At 41.4% G+C, this 21276-nt stretch overlaps 1 protein-coding gene across 1 annotated transcript in view; it reads right to left on the bottom strand.

Moving 5' to 3' along the window:
* si:ch211-212o1.2 (uncharacterized protein LOC492735 homolog) overlaps positions 1–21276 on the bottom strand; it is a 46984-nt gene that overhangs the window by 12161 nt on the left and 13547 nt on the right. Inside the window, exons 2-4 of the mRNA XM_038706339.1 lie at positions 12563–12682; positions 11484–11575; positions 2708–2852 (exon numbers count right to left, since the gene is read on the bottom strand). Coding sequence (XP_038562267.1) covers positions 2708–2852; positions 11484–11575; positions 12563–12682 — 357 coding nt within the window. The remainder of the gene's footprint in view (positions 1–2707; positions 2853–11483; positions 11576–12562; positions 12683–21276) is intronic.

Consider the following 21276-nt stretch of genomic DNA (forward strand, 5'->3'; position numbering starts at 1 on the left):
GCCTGCGTACTTTGCGTGTACCTGGAGGATTAAACCTGAATCCACTAGGGGGCAGACCAGGACTGGATCATCCCTCGCCGACACTGGATTATCTTCCTTGACAACCTCTGAATTTGCACATTGTAAACGAACCAAACACATTGAGACATCATAACGACCTCGATAATTGCGGACTAGCTCCAGGAGTTTTCCTGTAAACATCCGCCATAAATCTCCTTTTTTAAAGTCTACTGCTGACTTTCTTATTCTTTTGCGTTTAATGACGGTTGGCAAACCAACTGCATACTGCCACCACCTGGGCTGGTGTGTGGAACAGTAGAGTGCTGCTGACCTGCTGGTCAGATCAACATACTGCCCCCACGTTCATGTGCAAAATCATATCTCGCAGACGCGTAGCATTAATTTCTGGAGACGTGTAAAACCTATGCTCCAAAGGAACACAGGATAGGTGTGGCAGCCATCTTGTGTACGCAAAGGCATAGTTATAAGCAAGTAAATCCAGGGCTTTAGCGCACGTGTCTGCTTTTTAGTAACTCCATCCATCGTCAGCCGCTTATCCTGCGTACAGGGTCGCGGGGCTTTTCAGTAACTGACATTGCTATCTGTGTATCTTTCACTAGAGGCTCAGCAATGTGAACACACTTAATGTAACGAAACGGTTGTGAGCTGGACTGAATATTATAAGTGAGATTGTTGCTACACTTATAACAGTTAGACTGCGGTAAGTAACTTTACTGCAACGTTAGTGAACAAACAGCGACAGGTCTGAGCTAATTAGCGTTAGCTGGCTGCCCCATCCTGTCAACACTTTGACATCATAACGGTGGTACCCAGGATAGTAATATGGGTCGCATTAGTTGGTGAAGTATTGTGGAAAGCGATACAACTTTGCACTGGATAACATTAGCAACTGCTCAGCGTTAACTGCCGCCCTAACGTGACTGTCTGTGTTTCTCCAGCCTTTCTGATGTTCACTGTGTTTTTACTCAACATGGTCTGAATCTCGTTTGGTCTGATGGGCCTCAGCACATAAAACTGTTGTTATTGTGTTTTTTATCCTTACATGGAGTGTGTGTTGTCCTGGGAGCCTGTTGTTTTGTGTTGTTATTGAATTGTATTTCATTTGCTCTTGTGTTGTTGCTGTAGTCTGAGAGAGGCTCAGGAGTGCGCACAGAACTGCTCTGACCCAGTGTCCTCACATTAAAAGCAGAATAGTGGCTGATGAAAGCAACAGAGAAAACAAGCGTGCGCTTCATTTGTTTAGTGAGGTCTGAGCCCACTGACAACAAGGCAGTGACAATTTGATGTATTAATAAGTAATTTCATTGAAAAACTACATACAGCCCGTTAACAAATTTACTAAATATCAAAGAAAAGCCAACCTCATGGTGGCGCTAGATGAAAAGTCAGGGGATGACCAAATTCCTTAGCCTTTATACCATGAATGTTTGTACAGGATTTCAGTGCAGTCCTTCAATGGTTGTTGAGATACTTTATTCTGGATCAAGCCGCTAACGTAGCTTAAAATACAAATTACAATACAAGTGTTACAAGACAAAGCCCTGCCTTCAGCACACAGTGGCATCCCAGCAAAGAGAGCTCATCAGTGCAATATACTGAAATAATATTATTTATTATAACATACAGAGATAATTCTGGCCAAGAAAACCGTAGAGTTAATTTTTCCTATCCGCTTCTGGTGTCAACAAAAAAAAAGCATGGTTAGTGTTTAATATTGCTGTTTGAAATCTTCATACAAAGCTGGGATCGTCATTTCTTTCCTCTATAACATGGCATCACTTGGCTGACGAGGTAAGATGGTGTCCTATTTCCATCTTTTAATTCCCTTTTGTTGGCAGAATATTCTGCCAGTTAGCTGGTTTATTCATGACAGCAGACAATGAATTTCGAAGACGCTCATGAGCAGCTCAACCCCATTTAACTGCAGCTAGCTAGCCTCTCACCTAGCTAGCTGATGTCAACTGCCCTCCCCCTCCTCTAGTACATGTCAGTGACCTTTTGGCTTAAATAGAAGCGCAGACATGACAGGTGGAGATGTCACCTCCTCAATAACCGGTTGCTCTGTTTCTCCTGCTGATCTCCCACCTCCAGTCCCTCCCCCTCCTGCCCTGCACTCGTAAGGTCAGTGCACATGATTACCAGCCAACCAGCCCCATGCTTTCCCATAATCAGTGGACACACTTCAGCCAGAGTCCGTGCTACCTTTGGCGCCCCGTAACACTAAGTCACTGCTGCAGTTTGTTAGACCCTGTAAAGTTGCCCTTGTAAAGTCCTTACATTCACATTACAGCTGTATGTGACTGAAAGCATGTTGGCATAGATCCCAGTGAGGGATCACATCCACATTGCACCACTTGTGATTCTCACTGCTTTGATGGGTGAAGAGGGTGTGATATCTTGGGAGTATAGCTCGAACCTCTGCAGGAGTCACGCCCCCTACGCTTCTCACTCACATGTGATAACAATATGAATGGGAACATTCTTACAGGTTACAAAATACCAGAGCTTTGTCAACCTCATTTTCATGGTCAACAGACAGCAGGTTTCACGCCTCTCCTGTCTCTCCTCCTTCTGAAATGTCATAGCTGCCATGTGTGTGTCTCCTGTTTTTTTTTATGCTTTTCTGTTGTATGTGTGCGTGCTTTCTGGGCAACAAGTGGAGGAAAATAAATACTGTGTGTGCTACCTGGTGTGTATGTGAGGAACTTGTACGCCATGTGAGCCAGTGGTAGGATGGGGATCATACAGTTGTCGCCATTAGTTTCAATGAAATCGTGGCGAGTGATGGCGGTTGGATCGATGTGGTGCTCTCTGAATGGACGAATGAATGCCTGCAGAGAGAGAGAGAGACAGAGAAATTATGGTTGCAAAATTCACAAAGTAGTAATTTCTAATAACCTCTGAAGCAGCAGCCTCAGGAATGGAGACTTACTGAAACGGACAGCACTGAAATGTTAGTCCTGTTTTCAGTAAAAGCTTAAAAAAGTGCACCAGTCTGAAGGCTGAAGCACAAAAGACAGAGCTGTAGAACTACGGAAACAACACCTAATCAATTCTGCCAGAGCAACAATTGACAGTTTTATTTTGAAATAATTTTATATCAGAAAAAGCCACGTCGTCGATTTTGTTGAAATTAGAAATGCAATTGAAACCAGCCTTGCAGAACAGAAACAGAATTTAAAATTGACAGCAAAATAAAATAATTTTAGTAAAACAGCAAATTTTCTTCAGTTTCTAGCTTCCAGCTCTCTCAGTTAAACATATTCAGCTTATGCTAAATGGAACACGGCACAAAAACACTAACGGGTAAATTTCTCTACTTAATTTACATTCACTTTACATCATAAAACAAAAAGCAATGTTTATAGTCTTTACACAAATGCAGATCAAATATGTGCACACACACACACACACCCCACAACTCAGTGGTGCCCAGCAACATGCGCAACCCCAAAGCTCATATCCAGCATCCTAATAAACCACAGAACAGCAGTGGGCTTGTGGAAACACACTCATAAGCATAAATGACCCATGGATGCCCCACACAAACTCAAAAATGTAAGCTTAAAACACACACACACACACACACACACACACACACCACACCTGCACTGTGCAGAGGCAGACACCTGTCTGTGAGAGCATGGGGGTCTCAAATGAAAGGCTGAATCTGAATCTCAGAAGCACAAAAGAGGACAAAAAGAAACACGCACACACATGCACACACAGGATAAACGTAATTTATTTCCCTCTGTGGTAGAAGCAAAAAGGGAAGGTTTGCATCTGTATTTCCACAGTGTACGTGTGTGTGTATGTACAGCCGGGGAAGCATCAGCATGAAAACTCATTATTGTCGCGTTAGCTGTTCGAACCAATCACACACGCCTACCAGCACACATTGTTGGTAGGTGCCACTACAAACACAGAAACTATCTGTTGATATCTTCACAATTATGTCCCCATCTCTGTTCTTGTCTGCCTCTCCCCCCACCTCTCCTCTCCCATCAACCCCTCCTCTTGCTGCAGCCCTCAGCTAGATGAAAGCCCGGCTAAGCCGCGGAGGTCATGCAGAGCGGGGCGGCATCGACGCTCCCAGTTAACGGTGGGCCACCGGTCGCTGCATGTCCTCTAATCCCACACCGTTTAACGGCCCGCCTCGCACGTTGTCCATTAATCACCAGCTCACATCGCCCATCGCCCCAGCAACTGACGCTGTCCCACTGGTTGGAGGGACACGCCCTTCCACCCCCTTGCTTTTTTTTTTGTCCTCACGACCTTTATACCATATTTTCATCTCGCTTTTTGTTGGTCACCCCCCCATTTCTCTCTCTCTCTCTCTCTCTCTCTATGCCTTCATCTTATAATCACTCCCCCTTTTTCCCTTCTGGCGTTTAAGTAGAAACTGACTTAAGTCATTCAATTAACTTACCTTTACTTCGACACTCTAATCAGCCTAATCAAAGAGTAGCTGTAAAACAGACATGTTTGTTAGAAATGTAACACAAAAAGACAGCGGGAAATGCTGCTTTTAAAAGACTGCAGAAGAGAAACAGAGGAAGGATCTTCAAACATATATCCCTAAACTGTAAGCACATCTGGCAAATTTCAATGTGAATCGAGCATCATTGGGAACTAATGAGCGTGACTTTGTCCTCAAAGTGGTGTCATTAGAGGACTGCTAAATCCTTGTTGAGTCAATTAAAGCTCAACGACATGATGACGACAAAAAACAGCACGGCCCAAAGCCTCGCTAAGGAATAGTTCTAGACACTACAGGGAGACTGTAGTGCACTTTTTAAGATAGTATTGCTGCTTTAGAACTGGGGGAGTGAAATGGCTTTTATGGATTCAAATCAAAGCAAATCAGTGTTATACAATTTCTAGCATGAGGAGCATAAGCAGAGTAAAATTCTTTGAGGATTTGCTGCTCTTCTATGTCATAACTCACTGTAAATCTCTGGGTCTTGAGCTGAGCAATACAAGACATTTGGACAGGACACATTGGGCTCTGGGAAGTTCTGCTGTTTCATAGACTTAACAATTAATCAGCACATTAATTCGGTACTGAAAATTAACATTAATGTCAGTATGTTGGAACTGTCTCAGATTTTCAGAGACTCACTCACTTCAAAAGGGGCGGACAATAGTTGTGTTTCCATTAAACTGTTTCTGAAATTTGGTCAAAATACAATGTAAATCAGTACAGTTTTTCCACTTACTACCCTTCATGCAAATATATTCAAGGGGACATGAGAAGATTACATAATTAACTCTGGACCAGTAACTCCGATACATTCCTCACTGCTTCCCAATTAATATGGTATTTGTGGGCTTTTTAAAATTGTTTTGATCAGTAGCCTTGGTGATAGAGAGCTCGGTGTCATGAAATAATGGGGTGTCAGCCGTCTGGAATCAAACCATAATTTTTTGGGGCTTTCTGGTGAAGTGGGGGTATGCAATGGGAGGTGGCAGCATGACATGATTAGTGCCAAAGAAGCAAAGCAACATCAAGCTGAGTTTCCTTCTCTATGAGCAGTTTTGCTTGATATAACAACTTTTCTGATTTGTGCCTTTAGTTAGATATTGACCAGCCAGAAGTCTGATATTTTTGGCTTGTTTTTTCATGTCTCACTTTATATGTGCAAATCAAAAACCCTCAAAAAATGGAACATATTAATCGCTCCTTCAGTGACCTTGTTTCCCTAAGATCCTGCAGACCATACTGGCCATACTGAGCCAATTACTTTGATGCATAGAAAACGCAGTTTCCAATGGCAGGTGTTACTGCTCCTTGGCCTTCACTGCTGGAAATATTATTTATGATACGCTGACAGCACTCTTATGAAGTTATGGAAGGCAGGAGTCCATATGTGCAGACAACATGTGGGGTGTCTGCATGAATGTGTCTATAGTACAATCTGAGCACCGTCTTTTTACAAATAACGACAACAGGGAACAAAGTGAGGACATACACATGTACACGGAGTACATTTATATATACAAAAACAACATAATATTACAGAACAAACAAATCACAAAGAGAGGCTTTAAATATTTTGTCTAGCTTTATAACTGCAACCGCTATTAGCCTCAGGTGTTCTCCATCGTGCTCGCCTTTGATATTCAAACTAACCTTAACTGGGAGCACAGGCCTGCTTTATTCTCAGTCTCACACCACACACAGGCACAAAACACAACTGCGGTGTATGCCTTGTTTTGTTATTGTTGTTATTTTTGTCTCCACACACATGCAAGCACACACTTTATTTTCCAACAGCCCATTGTCATCCCTGTGCTCTCTGCAAAGGTCCATTCTGCTCTTGCAGCTAAAGTCTTTATTAGAAGTCTCCAACAGTGTCCGACACACCATGCAAATCTGTGACTGCCGCCGTGCCTTTGGTCCCAGTAACTACCCCAAACCCCAATAATCATCCCACACAATAAATAAACATCAAACCACACAGTACCTTCAGCAAGCGCAAAAAGTAGCACAGGGCTCGGAAAACCGTCGCTTAGAGTCTGATGGTACAACGCGTGAACAAAAATGTGTTGTTATCTAAAACAACACCATGTGGCAACAAAATAATCCTCCTTGAGAAAACACACTAGGTTCACCTGCAGTGATGTCACACCCTGATAGGATAACAGTCAGAGAAAAAAATATTACATTAAAGCCCAATCAACATCAAATCTAAAAAGAATGGCATCAACTATTAGAATTCATTCAACACTAAACAGATTATGTGGTATCCAGAGCAACTTACTGTCAGACTGCTTTGCAGTAATGGGACTCATTCAGTTCATGCTCAGGTCTAGACTGTACTCTTTATAATATTATATTATTATCATATTTTCTCAAAGCCTCAAACAGTCTCCTGTGTGGAAATATTAATAACCATGGCTTATTAAATGAAATATTACCATTTTAGAGGCTAACAAGTAAAACTATGTAAATAAATTGTATGCTGCCACTCACTATTAAGCTGTTAACAGTGGCTCTGTTTTGTGCCTTTGTAACTAATTTACAAGCTGCTTTTAATTTGATTCCATAAATGCTCACTTTGAATCCCAGTCAATCTGGAAGTACATTTCACTAAATCCAAAGCTGTCAGTGTCCTACCCAATACAGTTTTTGTCTCCTCCTTTAAATACATTTAAGTGCCCGCAGGATTATGGTTTGTCATTAAAGGGTTAGGTTGACAGTAAAAGAGAAAGAAACCAAAACGGGATTTTAGCGTGGAAGAAGCCCCCCAAAATATTAGATTTGCCTTCGAGCATAAGGTTTACCACTGGCTGTAATGCTTATGCTTTCCATCGTATTTTCCTCCATATTTTACTTTCATCATCGTCAGTGTCAAATTACAGCCAGCGCCTGCTCTCTCTTTGTAAAGTCATTCCTAAATTCTCAGAAACTACTGGCTCGTTTCAAACTAGTGATTTGTTAAATCGGGTTGCACCATTAAAACTTCAAAACTGTCTTTGCAAATAAAGATTTACCGATTATTTATTCATCATTCTCTCGTTCTCTATTTCAGAGCTGTTCTTACTGTATATCCTGTGTACCAAATCCACCTACCTCCAGTACATAACACCTGCACATAATACTTATTTATTCCAGCATCCTTTGCACTATGCTATCGCACAGTGTACATGTGTACATGTATGCATGTATGTGTACCTGTATGTCTCATCCATCTCCGACATGTACATACTACTACTAATATAATAATAATTTACTCCTGCATCCTTTGCACTCTGCTCATTGCACTATTGTCTCAATCTGTCTATATTTTTTTTGTTTATAGTGTGTATATATGTGTTCTCTATACTTTAGCCTGTGTCTGATTATATTATTGTATTATTGTATAAGTAAGCACATCGTGAACAATGTACAATCCTAAGTCAAATTTCTCGTCTGTGGCAATTTTGCATACCTGGAAATAAAAGCTGATTCTGACTCTGACTTAAATATTAGTAGTAAGTAAATGGGTTGCTAGGAAACATCTGTAGCGGATCTGATCAAAAGCAATGTAAACAGGGAGTCACGGTAGCATCACAAACTTCCAAAATGACTGTTCTAGGAAGCTAAATGAGGTATTAAAAGTTGTAAAAGGAGCATACATCCAGAAACAGGTGTGTTATACAGTTAGTGGTATTTGTGCAGTTTGGAATGAGTGTAAAATATTATGCTAACCTAGCTGATGTTATTTGGTCACTTGTGTTATTAACATAATGTTTTGCACTTTGACAATTGATGTTCTGTGTTCTATTTTTGTAATCTGTAAATCTCCCCTCGGTAAACACTTAAAGTGGCCTTCAGTTTTCAGTGGCCTCTAGAAGTGAGGTTTCCGATTGCAACCACTACCTTCCCAAGCTTGTGCTCGTGTGTATACTCAAACTAATGAGCGAGCTAGCACTCAGCCAAAACAGAGACCGACACAACAAGAGAAGGCATCAAATGCAATGCTGGAAACTCAGGTAAACTCCCATTGCATCGTCACAGTAATATTTATTAGACTGCAGTAAAAAGCATTAATGTAACTGTCTTCCACTGCGTTGTTATCCTGCACTGTTAAGTATTATTGTTATGTTATGTATTATTGCATATCATGTGGTTCACGTCAGTTACGGCGACTGAAACCGGTGTTGTGCTAGTAATATGGATCACGTTAGCTGGTGTAATGTGGCAATGTGTCAAGCCATAACGTTACAACTATAGTATTTTGCAACAAATAAGGTCAGCAACTGGTCGGTATTAGCCAGCAAGCTAACGTGATCTAACTTGAGCCAACAAAAACACAAAATCACAATCTATTTCTTGCTTTGCAGTAATGCTAGTTTACCCGTCCGTTAGGATGAAAGCTCTGGGTCGGTTTTTATATCCAAAATAAAGTGGAGGTCTCTACATGACTCAAACACCTCCTGATGTGGAGTTTTTGCCCGACGTCAATCTGATTCTCGTTTGGCACACATTAAAATGTATTGTTCTTTTTATCCTTACATGGAGTTTGTGTTAGAGTCTGTTTTGTGCTGGGAGCCGGCTGTTTTTTGGTGTTAGCGGATCCCATTTTGTTAGCTACGATGTTGTTGCTGTGTGAATCAGTAGGCAAGAGGCTCAGGAGTGCGCATGCAGAAAATCCGACCCGATTTCGTTACAGAGACTGCTTATCAAAGCAGAGGGTGGTCCATGTCCTCAGCTGTCAGTGCAAGATGAGAGGAGGTGACTGTGTTTTGTTCGATCGTGCTCGGTGCTTAAACGCAGTCAAGATGGACACCGTTTCCCAAATGTCAGACTTTTTTATGTGAAGATGCAACCATATTATCATCTTGTTGCTGCTATTTACATTCTCCCCAGACGCAATAATAATAATAATGACAAATGAACAACCTTGAATAGTACGCAGCATAGTAGCTGTTCCAATGGGCTGAGAAAGCATACGTGTGGTATAAAAAAGTGAGTAATTACATTAGTGATTTCATTAAAAAAAAAAAATACTTCAACACACCCTGCAGCTGTCTGAGGGTAAAACAGAGCTTAGTAAAAGAGCTGTTGTGTGGGCAGATCCATCTGCTTGGAAGGCACTACAAAAACTGATATTACAGACATTAGTCACATCCAATTATTTTCACTCAAGTAGTGGGCACTTTCAAGACTGCAATGGTCAAGTCTGTACTTCCACATGTTTACCATATAAACATATGTAAGTACCGGCTTATATCCAGCAGGGACACACACATTAGCCATTTAAATAATTATGTGGATTAGAGTCAGTGAGGCTTTACTTCTGATATCTAATAAAGCATTTACAAAGTGGACTCTACATGTGTGTTTAGAGTAAAGTGTTGTTACACACACAACATAACAGACTTTTAAAACTTTTATGATCATATAGTATATATGGACATATTTAAATTTCATAAAAAGCCTTTCCTTTCTAGGTTGTAGTAGTAGGAGGTTCCTGTGACATATAAGATTCATTTCAATTATAATGGTGAAAAAGAACATTATTAATCATAGAATGATAATATATGGGTTCAGCATAAACGATAACGGTCGTTTTAATTAGGATGCTTCAGGTCTCACACACACACACACACACACACACACACACAGACTGAACACTCCCAATCAATCAAAACAAAGTTCAGATTAACCAATCTGCAAGCTGCACCTGCTCACAGAGATATTAATTGGCTGAAATGAGGATAACCTTTACTGTAATTGGCTGAAGGAAATCTGGCAAAATGTATGTGTGTGTTCATTAAAGTAGGTGACGTGTTTTAATGCTAGAATTAAGTGTATGTGCATCCACCTTTATGCATGCCTACATGCAATACTAATGCTTAATGTGCAATATTCTCTGTTTCAATACTCTGGTTCACTCTGTCCAACACTGCAATTTTGCAATCAGTTGTCATTATTATTATCACTATTTATTATCTGTCATTACATGTCAGTCATATACCGTAATATACGATACATATTTCCACACTCCACTTTTTATATTTATATTGTTTGGTTTATTTTCTTTATATGTTCTACTTGCTAACTTTATATTATTATTTCTATTCATTTAATGCCTTGATGTGCAAAGTGAGCAACTGTAACACAAGAATTTCAATAAAGTATTTCTGATTCTGATACACATGTGCACACCTGTCCTCTGGCACTGTATGGTGACAGGATGTGGAGGTTCGAGGTGAGGCCATTCTCAGCATGTGTTGGTATGTGTGTTTGTGTGGCCGTGTGTCATGTGTGTTTTGGGGACCATGGAATTTACTATCTACAGGGAGATCCCTCTGTGAGACAGTGACATTTAGTTTCACTAAGGCTGTCCTGAGGCTCAGGGGGATAAGGTGCACCACCATGCTTCCATGGTGATGCAGCCTCACGAGAGAGGGGACACTGGTACGGTAGCCTGCAGTAGCTTTTCTGTAGTCTATAATTCACTGGGTTACAGAAATGTTCACTACAGTCTTACATATTCTTCAAAGGCAAATCCCTTTCAGCTGCCAGACATTGTCATGCAAGTGATGAAAATAAAATATGAAATATACAGTGGATCCCCAAGATGGTTTTACAGAGGGTTATGCAGTTATCCTGACCCAGGGATAGAAATAGGAATAGGAGTTTGTCAACACACATTTAAAAGTTAAACAGCTACATCCCAAAAAGCTAGAGGGGGGGACATGTCTCCCGCTACACTGTCAAATAAAGGCAAAATGCCCCCCCCCCCCCCCCCCCAAAAAAAGAACAAAACAAAAATAAGACATTCAGACTGATTGTAGCACCAGCATTTCTAGGGCTGGTGTCAATGTGCCAATTCAGCTGTGGCCGAATTTTGATTTCAGGGGAAAGAGAGGCATAGTAGGTTTTCCTTTGTACAGTTAATTAAAGGCAAATTAGAAGCTGTTTAATGCAGCCTCACTGTCTGCCATGTATAGCATGTATGTGTGCTCACCTTGCCAATAATAGGGATGTCCACAGATCCCCAGGTATCCGCCCCCCAGTGGACCATCCCCGATGCAAAGTCTGCTGTCACTATTCCTAGGACTGGCACACACACACAGAAAGGGACACGAGAAAAAAAGGGATAACATATGTTGTTATTAGATTGGCAAGCAAAAACCAAAACACAATTTTACAAAAGCGTTAAAAACCTCATGTGGACTGGAACAATGGTTTGGGACTACACTGAATTGTTTAGAAAAAAAATGTTTTTCCAACCTTTACAAAAAATGCTTTATAAAAAAAAAAACTTTGTCACGGTCAGTGGTGGAAGAAGTATTCATATACTTCTAAACTAGGAATATCACACTGAGAAAATACTCCAATACAAGCAAAAGCAAGCAAACCATATTTAAGTACTCATAGTGCAGTAAATGTTCCCTGTCAGTGTTTTACTATTGATAGATAGATAGATAGATAGATAGATAGATGCATCATATTCCATAAGGTCATCATATGTTTGTAGCATCGCTGCTCAGAAAAACAGTCCTGTTTCCAGCTGATCTTAGGTCAGTTTCACTAGCTTATTTAGATTAAGAAGTAGGATCATTTTCTCAACTCCTAAAGGAACACTTCATCCTTCAGTTTATCAGAAAAATTCACATTCAAAATTACCACATTTTGAGATATATGGTTTCCATGAAAAGTAACTAGTAACTAAATGTTATGTCACATTCAAATGTAAACGTTTTTTGATATTGTTGCAAACTGCTTTGGCAATGTTTAAATAAAACATTCATACCAATAAAGCCCACTGAACTGAAGCTGTCAGACAAAAGTAGTGGAGTAAAAAGTACAATATTTGCCTCTGAGATGCCATGGAGTAGTAGTTTAAAGTAATAAAATGGAAATACTCAGTAAAGTACTAGTACCTCGAGTTTGTACTTAAGTACAGTGCTTGAGCAAATGCACTTAGTTACATTCCACCACTGCTCACAGTAACTGTGATAGGTTGTTTTAAAGTGACGTGTGTAGAGTGGGAAGTTTTATCTTTAGCTCGGTTTCACAGCGTCTTTCGGACTGCCAGCTCACCGATGCCGAGGATGATCTTGTAGATGTGAACGGTGGAGAAGTGCAGGAGGAGGAAGGAGAAGTTGATGATGAAAAGGAAGAGGCACAGAATCACACACATCCACTCCTGGAGTCGCTTTCCTGAAGCAGAACAAGGACACAAAGGACGAGAAAAACACATTTAATTTATCTCAGCGTTTTAAAAATACAGATTATATTGGTGGGTAGTGTGTTTTTCGACAGAGGAGAGGAAAGGAGGCTGAAGATGAGAGTGGAAACGATAAGAAGCTGAGGGTGCTTTAGCTCTGATCTGTTGTATTAATGTATGTATTAATGAACTGGGGGAGGTCCCTGCAACCACTGGGCGAACAACTCACCCCTTACCGCGGGTCAAAGGACCATTCAACCACAATGACTGCGGGTGTGTGTGTTCCCAGGGTGTTAATATGTAATCAGTCAGATGAAGACAAGTGTATTCCAGGCTGCAGGGTCACGACCTCGTATATGTGAAACACCAACGCTGACGCAGCACCAGGACCGCCCAGACACGTTTCAGGTGGGAGGTATGCCTCTGTGGAGACGAGGCCAAACTCATAGGTCAGCAGTATTAAGTAAAGGACAGAGGGACAGGGACTAACTAAAACTACTCATACTCTAAACTCGCAGATCAGCAATATTATGAGAGAGAGAGAGAGATAAGAGGGTCAAACTCAAAACCCTTCAGCCACACAACCCTGTAGATTGGATATACTTAATTATTGAAAACACACATTGTTAATCTATAGCTCATCTAATACGGCAGCAGGGCTTTCGATTACTTTCCTAATGTCTTTAGTCTTCCATAAGCTTACATTCCTTTGTTTGCATCTTTTCTTTTATTCTGACGTGTCTGACCTGTCAGCCCAAGCATGAAATTGATAACAGAATATCTCAGCCACTTACAGAAATAAACTATAAAAAGTACAAATATAAAACTACGACTGTTCTGCTTTAAAGTCACTTTCTTTTGTTCTTTGTCTCTCACCGCCCCTCTCGGTCCTTCTCCTAATCCTTCTTTCTTTGCCAGTCAAATGTGCCTTTAAAACTTTAATGTGTTCAGATCCTGATGTATCACACAGCATTAGCAGCCTATAAGATATTCATGACAGTTTTTTTTTTTAATAAAGCACACAGGCGTGTGAGTGTGCGCACCTATAGGCCAACGTGACTATGAATATGCTATCAGCCTCTCATAAGGTATGGACTGTAGTGGTCACAGGAGATTTAAAATATGTGATTATGGATATTTTACGAATGATCAAATGTGACCCTTCACCTTCTAAAAATAGATGGTATCAAAGTTGTGGAGAGACAGATGGCTAATTCAAGTGTAGACAGAAGTTCAGCTTCTAAATGAGTTTGACTTTGCAACTCAAAGACGCTTTGAAAAACTCTACTGTTTCCGCTGCTGATTGTAGTTAGACAGGGAATATTATGAAGGAGTTTTGTTTAAGACTTATTTTGGGTGCTGTGATGCCTACACCAGTTAGCTTAGAAACTGGAAACAGCTATCCCTCTGACAGCACCTTTAAAGCTCACTAATTATAACACTGCCAGGAACAACACCTTAGTTTTTGTATGGATTAAACAAATGAGATATAACGTGTTAGTTATAAGTTATAAGAACCAGGCTAGCCCTTTCCTCCTGTTTCTCTTTATGCTAAGCTAAGCTAACCAGCAGCTGGCAGTAGCTTCATTTGTTGGCATGGAGTCTTCTAACGATCGACAAAAAAGCAAATAAGCACATTTCCCCAAACTATTGCTATGTATAACAACTATAATTACTTTTGCTTCTTATACCATCAACTTTCTTTTAGTGATTCAAACTCAACAGAATTTATAAAGACAACACAGGGACTACGTCATATGTTGAGGTCTCCAATTGTAATCAGCAGCATCTCTGTTTCATAGACATAGTAAAAAGGTGAGAACATCTGTTTTTAATGCAGAAAAAGAGCTTTGCATGCTTAAACAGATCAAGCTACTGATTAAACAAAGTTAAATGTCACTTAAAATTCAGCAAAACATCCAGATTGGCAAGAAATGACAGAAATGACCACATTGATTCAAACAAACCAAATTGAGACAAAAAACACAAACAAATTTTGTCAGTTGCTTTGAAAGGGCTCAGATAGAAACCTCTTATAGCAAAAAGTTCCTGCAGGATTCACTTCTGGGCACACTATCAACCATGTTGGTCAAAGGGCCTGGACTCTCCCTGTTAGCACCAGTGCTGCTATAGAATCCGGTTGCTATGAAACTGCAACCTAATGCATAAATCACACATTAATTCATTCAGTGTTACTGCATCATTTTACGGCCATATAAGCAGTATGGACCAGTATGAAGTCTTTTTGATGTATTCCAGTATAGGTACTGTTTAATAATTTTATTAGTACAGTGATATATTTTAAGGGTGAATTCGAAAGTCATCTATAAGACGTGAATAAGACAAGTAGACATTTGCAGGATTAAAAGGAAGTCGATATGATCTGAAAACAGAATGTTTCTCTGCTGTGGCACACTGACGTAGCGGACTGCTAAATACAACAGCAACAGAAAAGTTGGTGGGCAGCTTTACTATAAAATGAAATTGGAGAAATTCACTTCTAAAGAAACCTGCCGTTAAACACGTTAGACAATGGACACTAGGTTAAGGTTTCATTCAGAGAAATGCAAGCCGCACTGAAAACACAAGAAGCGTGCCACAAGAGGCAGAGACGGGTTTTCTCCTGAGAAACATGCCTCAGTGTGAATGGCTTGTAACTGGCACTGGCCTAAAGGTAGCAGTCAACAGTAAGGTGTACAAAGTGCTGCATAAAGCACAGTCCTGTTGAATTATGACGTGTCTAAGTGATTTACAATACTGTGTTCTGTTAATGTAGCACAGTTCCAGTAAAATAACTTTACGTGTTTGCGTCATACAGCCCAGGTGATGCGTTCTCAGTCCACACAGCCTCAGTCCATACAAAGGTTAAGTAGAGCGCAGTTAACTCTGTTGTCTCCAAGCTTCATGTGACACCATTTTTCCCCACTCTGCCCCAAGGTATACACACACACACACACACACACACACCCCTCAAGGGATCAGTACACCAAAATTCACTCTCCAACTATGAACACAAACACACATCGACATACATATGAGCGCTCACACACATGGAATGATGCTCCGACTGATGGATTTCCTAACACATTCTCACATCTCTCTCTATTGCACACATGTATCCTCTCACACATACACAAATTCAGACACTCCATCTCCATCACGTACACACACACACACACAGACAGACACACACGGTGCAGGGCCGTGGAGCAGTGGGGCGGCTGTCAGGTGATGTGCGTCAGTCCTTGGATCCTCCGGCTCCCTGGTGAGGGGAAGGAAACTAGGACAGGCCTCCGCAGAGCACACACACACACACACACACACACACGTACACACATAAGCCCTTGTCCCTTAGGCCATGGCATTGCTGGATATCACACACAACTACAGACAGACACACAAAAACAGCCCCTACAAGCATGTATGTATAGACGGACATTTGCCAGCATGTTTGAACATACACTCTTACTAAATACAAACCCATCCTACAGCACACACACACACAAACACACACACACACACTCACACACACACACACACACACACAGGACCTGCTTTCACTTGGCATACAAACACCATAATTAAAGACGCACACTCAGACACACGTAAACACAAACACACTGGCACACACATCTACACACACACTCTTAGGGCCTGAGCAGCGCACTCATTAATATCGTTCTGACAACAACTGGCTCCCTGGCAACCTCTCTGCCATCGCTCACCCAGCATCACCCCCCGCCTATGAGCGTGCATGCGGGTGTGCACGGGGATTTAACCTGGGCGGAGCCGGGGGAGGGGAACGAGGGGTGCTAATAGGCTGAAATTAATCAACGCTGGCTGATTCGCTGTCTAGGGAATGAGTGGCGGGCAGCAAGCAGGCAGGCAACACTTCCTGAATACTAATGAACTAATGGAGAGGGGGGACAGAAGGTAGACCCCTTTACCTCTCTCTGCTGTTTGTCAGGGAACAAGGAAATAGGGTGAGAGGCTGAAAAGGGTTGAAAAGCCTGTTACACTAACAAGAAACAAAAGATTAAAATCCAGATTGTTGTGACAGGATGTAAGCAAATACACAAAAAATTAGCAAAAATTTCATGGGACAAAAATTGTGGGTCACACATTTTCCACATAGCAGCACTGTGGTCTAGCCTGAAAGAAATCCAATTTGTCATATTTTATATGACACATAAGATGATGACACCTGATGTGACACTTCACAAGCACCACTTCTTAACAGTCTTTGCTGCTTCCCATTAAGAAAATATTGTGGCAAAATCCGCTTTGCTAGTATAAGACAGAGTGGGGAGAGTTTGACTACAGAAAAAAATAAATAAATAGCAGGGTCATGCCTTCTCCACGCTAAGCTGGCTAAATTTGAAACCACATCTGTTCCTTCCTCTCTGTTGTGGCCTCTCATCCACAAGAAACTGGATAAAGAAGAGATTTAACCGTTTACTTGTGTTCTGGATGCAGAACTTTTTGAAAAAACAGCAGGGGCCTCATTTATCCGTGCATACGCTCATTTATACGCATAAAATCAAAAAAAACATAAAAGTTATCAATTTGTTTGTTTTTCTTGTGCTTGAAAATTCTTCTTCTAAGCATACCAACAAACATCATGTGTCCCACTCTATGGAGAAAAATGCCAAATTAGACTTGTCTTAAATTCCATTGTCCCAGTGCATTCTGGGAAATTTTCCCACACACCTGCTCCCAGGACGTCGCAGGATTTCTTTCAGTGATATAGTATCTTAACTTTGTTGTCTGTGATGTTTGTCATCTTTATTTTTTGTTGTTTGTGACATTTGTCCACACCTCTATGTAAGGGCTTTTAGGACTTTCCATGTGATGTGGTCAACCATGTTTGGCCTTCTGGTGGCGTTTCTGTAAATGGACCTGTATGTGCAAGAGCATTAGAATCTAGAACAGGTGAGATTTATCATTGTCATCATCAAGTTGTGCATGAGCTACTAATTTTGCTGTTCATACAGAAGGGGTAGGCGACATGACCTAAAATTTAAAATCAGTGTATTTTTAAGGTGACTGTATTATATCAAGGTATTCTAAAAATAAAAGGGATACTCCACCTTGTTTCACTCTTGGCAACGTAAGGGAACATAGCTTAAGAAAGAATTTGTTTTTAAAACGATGTGTTAAGGCTTAGGTGTGTTTTTGGCTCAAAAGAGGAATGAAAATGGGGTAAAGGCCTACATGTGTTTTGTGAGTTGCCTGCCCCATAATGAAGGTTAATTAGTAAATGTAATGTGATTCATTCTCAAAGTTAGACGAGTGGTAGGATTAGGCATCTCTCAGCATTTATTTGGCAGAAAACCCAAAGTATATACTTACAACAGTCAGTGTACTCACACAGCACAGAACTCTATGAGCGGGCGGCTGGCCGGCCTCGGGAGCTCCTCCTGTGGGTTGGCGCAGTCTTACCCCGCCGCCACTTGCAGAGCTCCCCAACTCCGAAAACTTTCAAACACATTTTTGTTCCGCCATCACTTCTTGTAAAACTGTCAATATTCAAAAGTTCAAGTGGATTTAGTGATGAAATTACATACGAAAACTGTAAAATATAAAACTATCTGTTGCTGGCCTCTGTCTGGTGCACGCAATGATGATGCAGTGAATAGTGATGATTCTCTCTGACTAATCAGTAGTCTGCGGTGTTTTCACGTCACATTTTAGTATCGCCGCAGCTCGCTTGGAACCTCGACGGAGGTGATACGAAAAAAAGTATCTGGAAGCACATACAGGTACAACTTTTCCACAATGGAAAACCAAACAAAGGCGAGCCAAGTCGAGTCGAGCTGGTACTGTGCAGTGGAAAAGGGGCTATATAGTCGCACTCTGTCACCAGATTCACAGACACATTACCGCCAATTTTAAAGCTGCAGCAAACACGACTGTTTAAGTGAGCACTGCATCACTGCCACCTACAAAAAGGAAATGTTATCTGCTGTTAGGTGAAAACAACGCATGCACACATACTAGACCCAGTTAGTTTGAAAACCAGTTGAGATGTAACACCGGCAAGAGTAAAGAGGGTTTCGTATAACAAAGCCAGCTGAGCTTGCATTGCAGTATAAAGTTCCACAAAAAGCAACGTAAAAAAAAAACTGTCCGAGTCCAACATCGTCCTGTGCTGTTGGAATACAAAAGACACAAGCCAAATTAGTCCATCAAAATGTTAACGCCAAGTTCAACAGGCTAACCTGCAAAATAAACAGTGGACCAACTTCAAGTTTTCAGCAAATCCTGCTTTGTACTGGCCCTCAGTCCGAAGTAAAATCGTTAACTTACCACACGAGAGTTTTCTGGTTCCTAGTTTTCTGGTGGTAAATTTAAGTTAATCCACTTGGTCGTCACTTCCTTCAATGGTGGGAGTAGATGAAGACTTTTGTGTTGGTATATGAACCCGACATAGAGAAATTTGCATGCTTTGCTCGCAACTTAACCTTCCACATCTTCATATTACCACAGACGGCGTTAGCAAGGAAAATAGTGATTACTGGATGTAACTTCAGTTCTATGAGTAAGCTCTACCTCTACCTGCATGTTATGGCAGCCACAGGGAAGCCCATTAGTTTTAATATGCTTAAATATTTATCACAGTAATGATGGTATTGCAAAATCCATGTTGTGGCAGAATGTGACACCAGACACGGTGACGAAACTGGTATACCGCCCACCCCTATGATGTATTCAGACACAGCCACACACACACACACACACACACACACACACACACGCACACACACGGTGCATCTAGGGCTTAAGGCAAGCCTTCTAGGCAGGATTTTGTTATTGACCTTGACCAATGCAAGAGAGGAGCTGGGAATGCTGTGCATTTTCAGACATGAGCTCTGTGTGTGTATGTGTCTCTGTGTGTGTAATTATCCTTATGAGGGCCGCAGATGAATATGGTGGTAGCAGAAAGCCCAGGAGATGAGGGGATGGCATACAGCACACACACTCACACACAAAAGAAAACACATGATGGGATCTGTCCATCCTTTTTTTTGTGTCTCCACAGGGGAGAGAGGCTGGAGCAGGGCCTACTTACACTGGCTCTCATGTGGGTTAAAATGTGTGTCTGTGTGTGTCTGTGTGTGTGTGTGTGTATTGTGCCTGGATATATGCATCTGTTTGTGCATGTTTGTGTGTGTAAGCCATTGTGTCGGTATGCAGTTATTGAATCTCATTTGTCACATTCCTCTCTTTGTTGCTGTTGAATCTACAGGGTAATGGGTTTATTAAGTTTGTCTGGCAGGCTTGTGTGTGTGCACATCCACATAAAGACATACATATGTGTTTGTGCTTGTGTGTGTATGTGTGTGTGTGTGTGTGTGTGTATCATTTCTTCATCTGTGGTATGTGTACTTTGCGTTGATGTTGGTTTTGTATGTGTATGTGTGTGTATGTGTTGTGCCAGTGAGTGTGTGGGTGAGTGTGTGTTTGCTTGCATCCCTGTGTTGTGCACTATTATCTTGTGTGTGTGTGTATGTGTGTGTGTCCCAGGTTCTGTGGTCCGCTGAGATCAGATGAAAGGAAAGAGGCCTGTGACTGATCCACTCCCTCTGAACAAGGGAATTCGACCTCCCCTCTTTTCCCCCCTCTCTCTCCCTCACTCTCTTTGTGTCTCTCTAACTCTCTCTCTCACCCCATCTTTCCCTGTTCCTGTCATTCTCTCTCTGTGTCTCTCTCCCTCATCTCTCTGTCTCCCCCTCTTTCATTCTCTTTCTCTCTGAGCATGTGACCCACTTTTACCACCCACATCTCTCCCATTCTCTCCCTCTCCCCAAGTCCCATCTGAAGACTGTCTACTGAGAGCAAACCAGGGGACATAGAAAGAGAGACAGAGAATAAAAAGAGTAGCAGAGCTGTCTGCATTCTGCTCGTGCATAAAGTATCACCCTCTGTGATTTAGTGCCTAATGTGTGAGCATCCCATACATCAGTATGAATAAGTATCTGTAAATGCAGTTTATTTCAGAGACACACTGTAGGTGATGGAATAAAGAAAAAGCACAAAAAGGCATGGTTGAGGCATGTAACTGGTCTTTGAGCCGCTGTCAGGCTTGCTGTTCAGAGTGTGTGAGTTTCTTTTTGTCAGAGGCTCTGTAGGTGGTTTTTCAGCATGCGAGTGCATCTGGCTCACTTGTTGTTTGGTGTTTTTGTGTTCTCGCCTTTGGTTCTGTCCCTTGCTGTTTGTATGGGTTCACTTGATTGCTCATGATAGAATAAGAAATATTTTGTTCCCCCACTATAATGTGGGAATGTGTCCTAGGTGAGACATATTGACAGTTTACAGTTTTATAGTGTGACAGCACAGGGACGACAGGTCATGTATTATGTACTCTGCGGTTTTACCTAAAGTCAGTTCGCCATTTATCAAAGATCCAGTGGATTAATTTTTGATGGGAATGTCCCCACAACAACTGGATAACTTTGGATATGTGTGCGCTAACTTAACCATTTTACTTTGGACTGCTTTCCCAACAAGGGCCTGTACAAAACAGGACTCGCTTGAAAACTGAAGCTTAAGGATGGATTGATACAGACTTCAAACTTGAAAACTG

This window comes from Micropterus salmoides, unplaced genomic scaffold, assembly GCF_014851395.1.
Source record: "Micropterus salmoides isolate LMB-PRFRI ecotype aquatic unplaced genomic scaffold, ASM1485139v1 Ms_hic_scaffold_8, whole genome shotgun sequence".
Classification (NCBI taxonomy): Eukaryota; Metazoa; Chordata; class Actinopteri; order Centrarchiformes; family Centrarchidae; genus Micropterus; species Micropterus salmoides.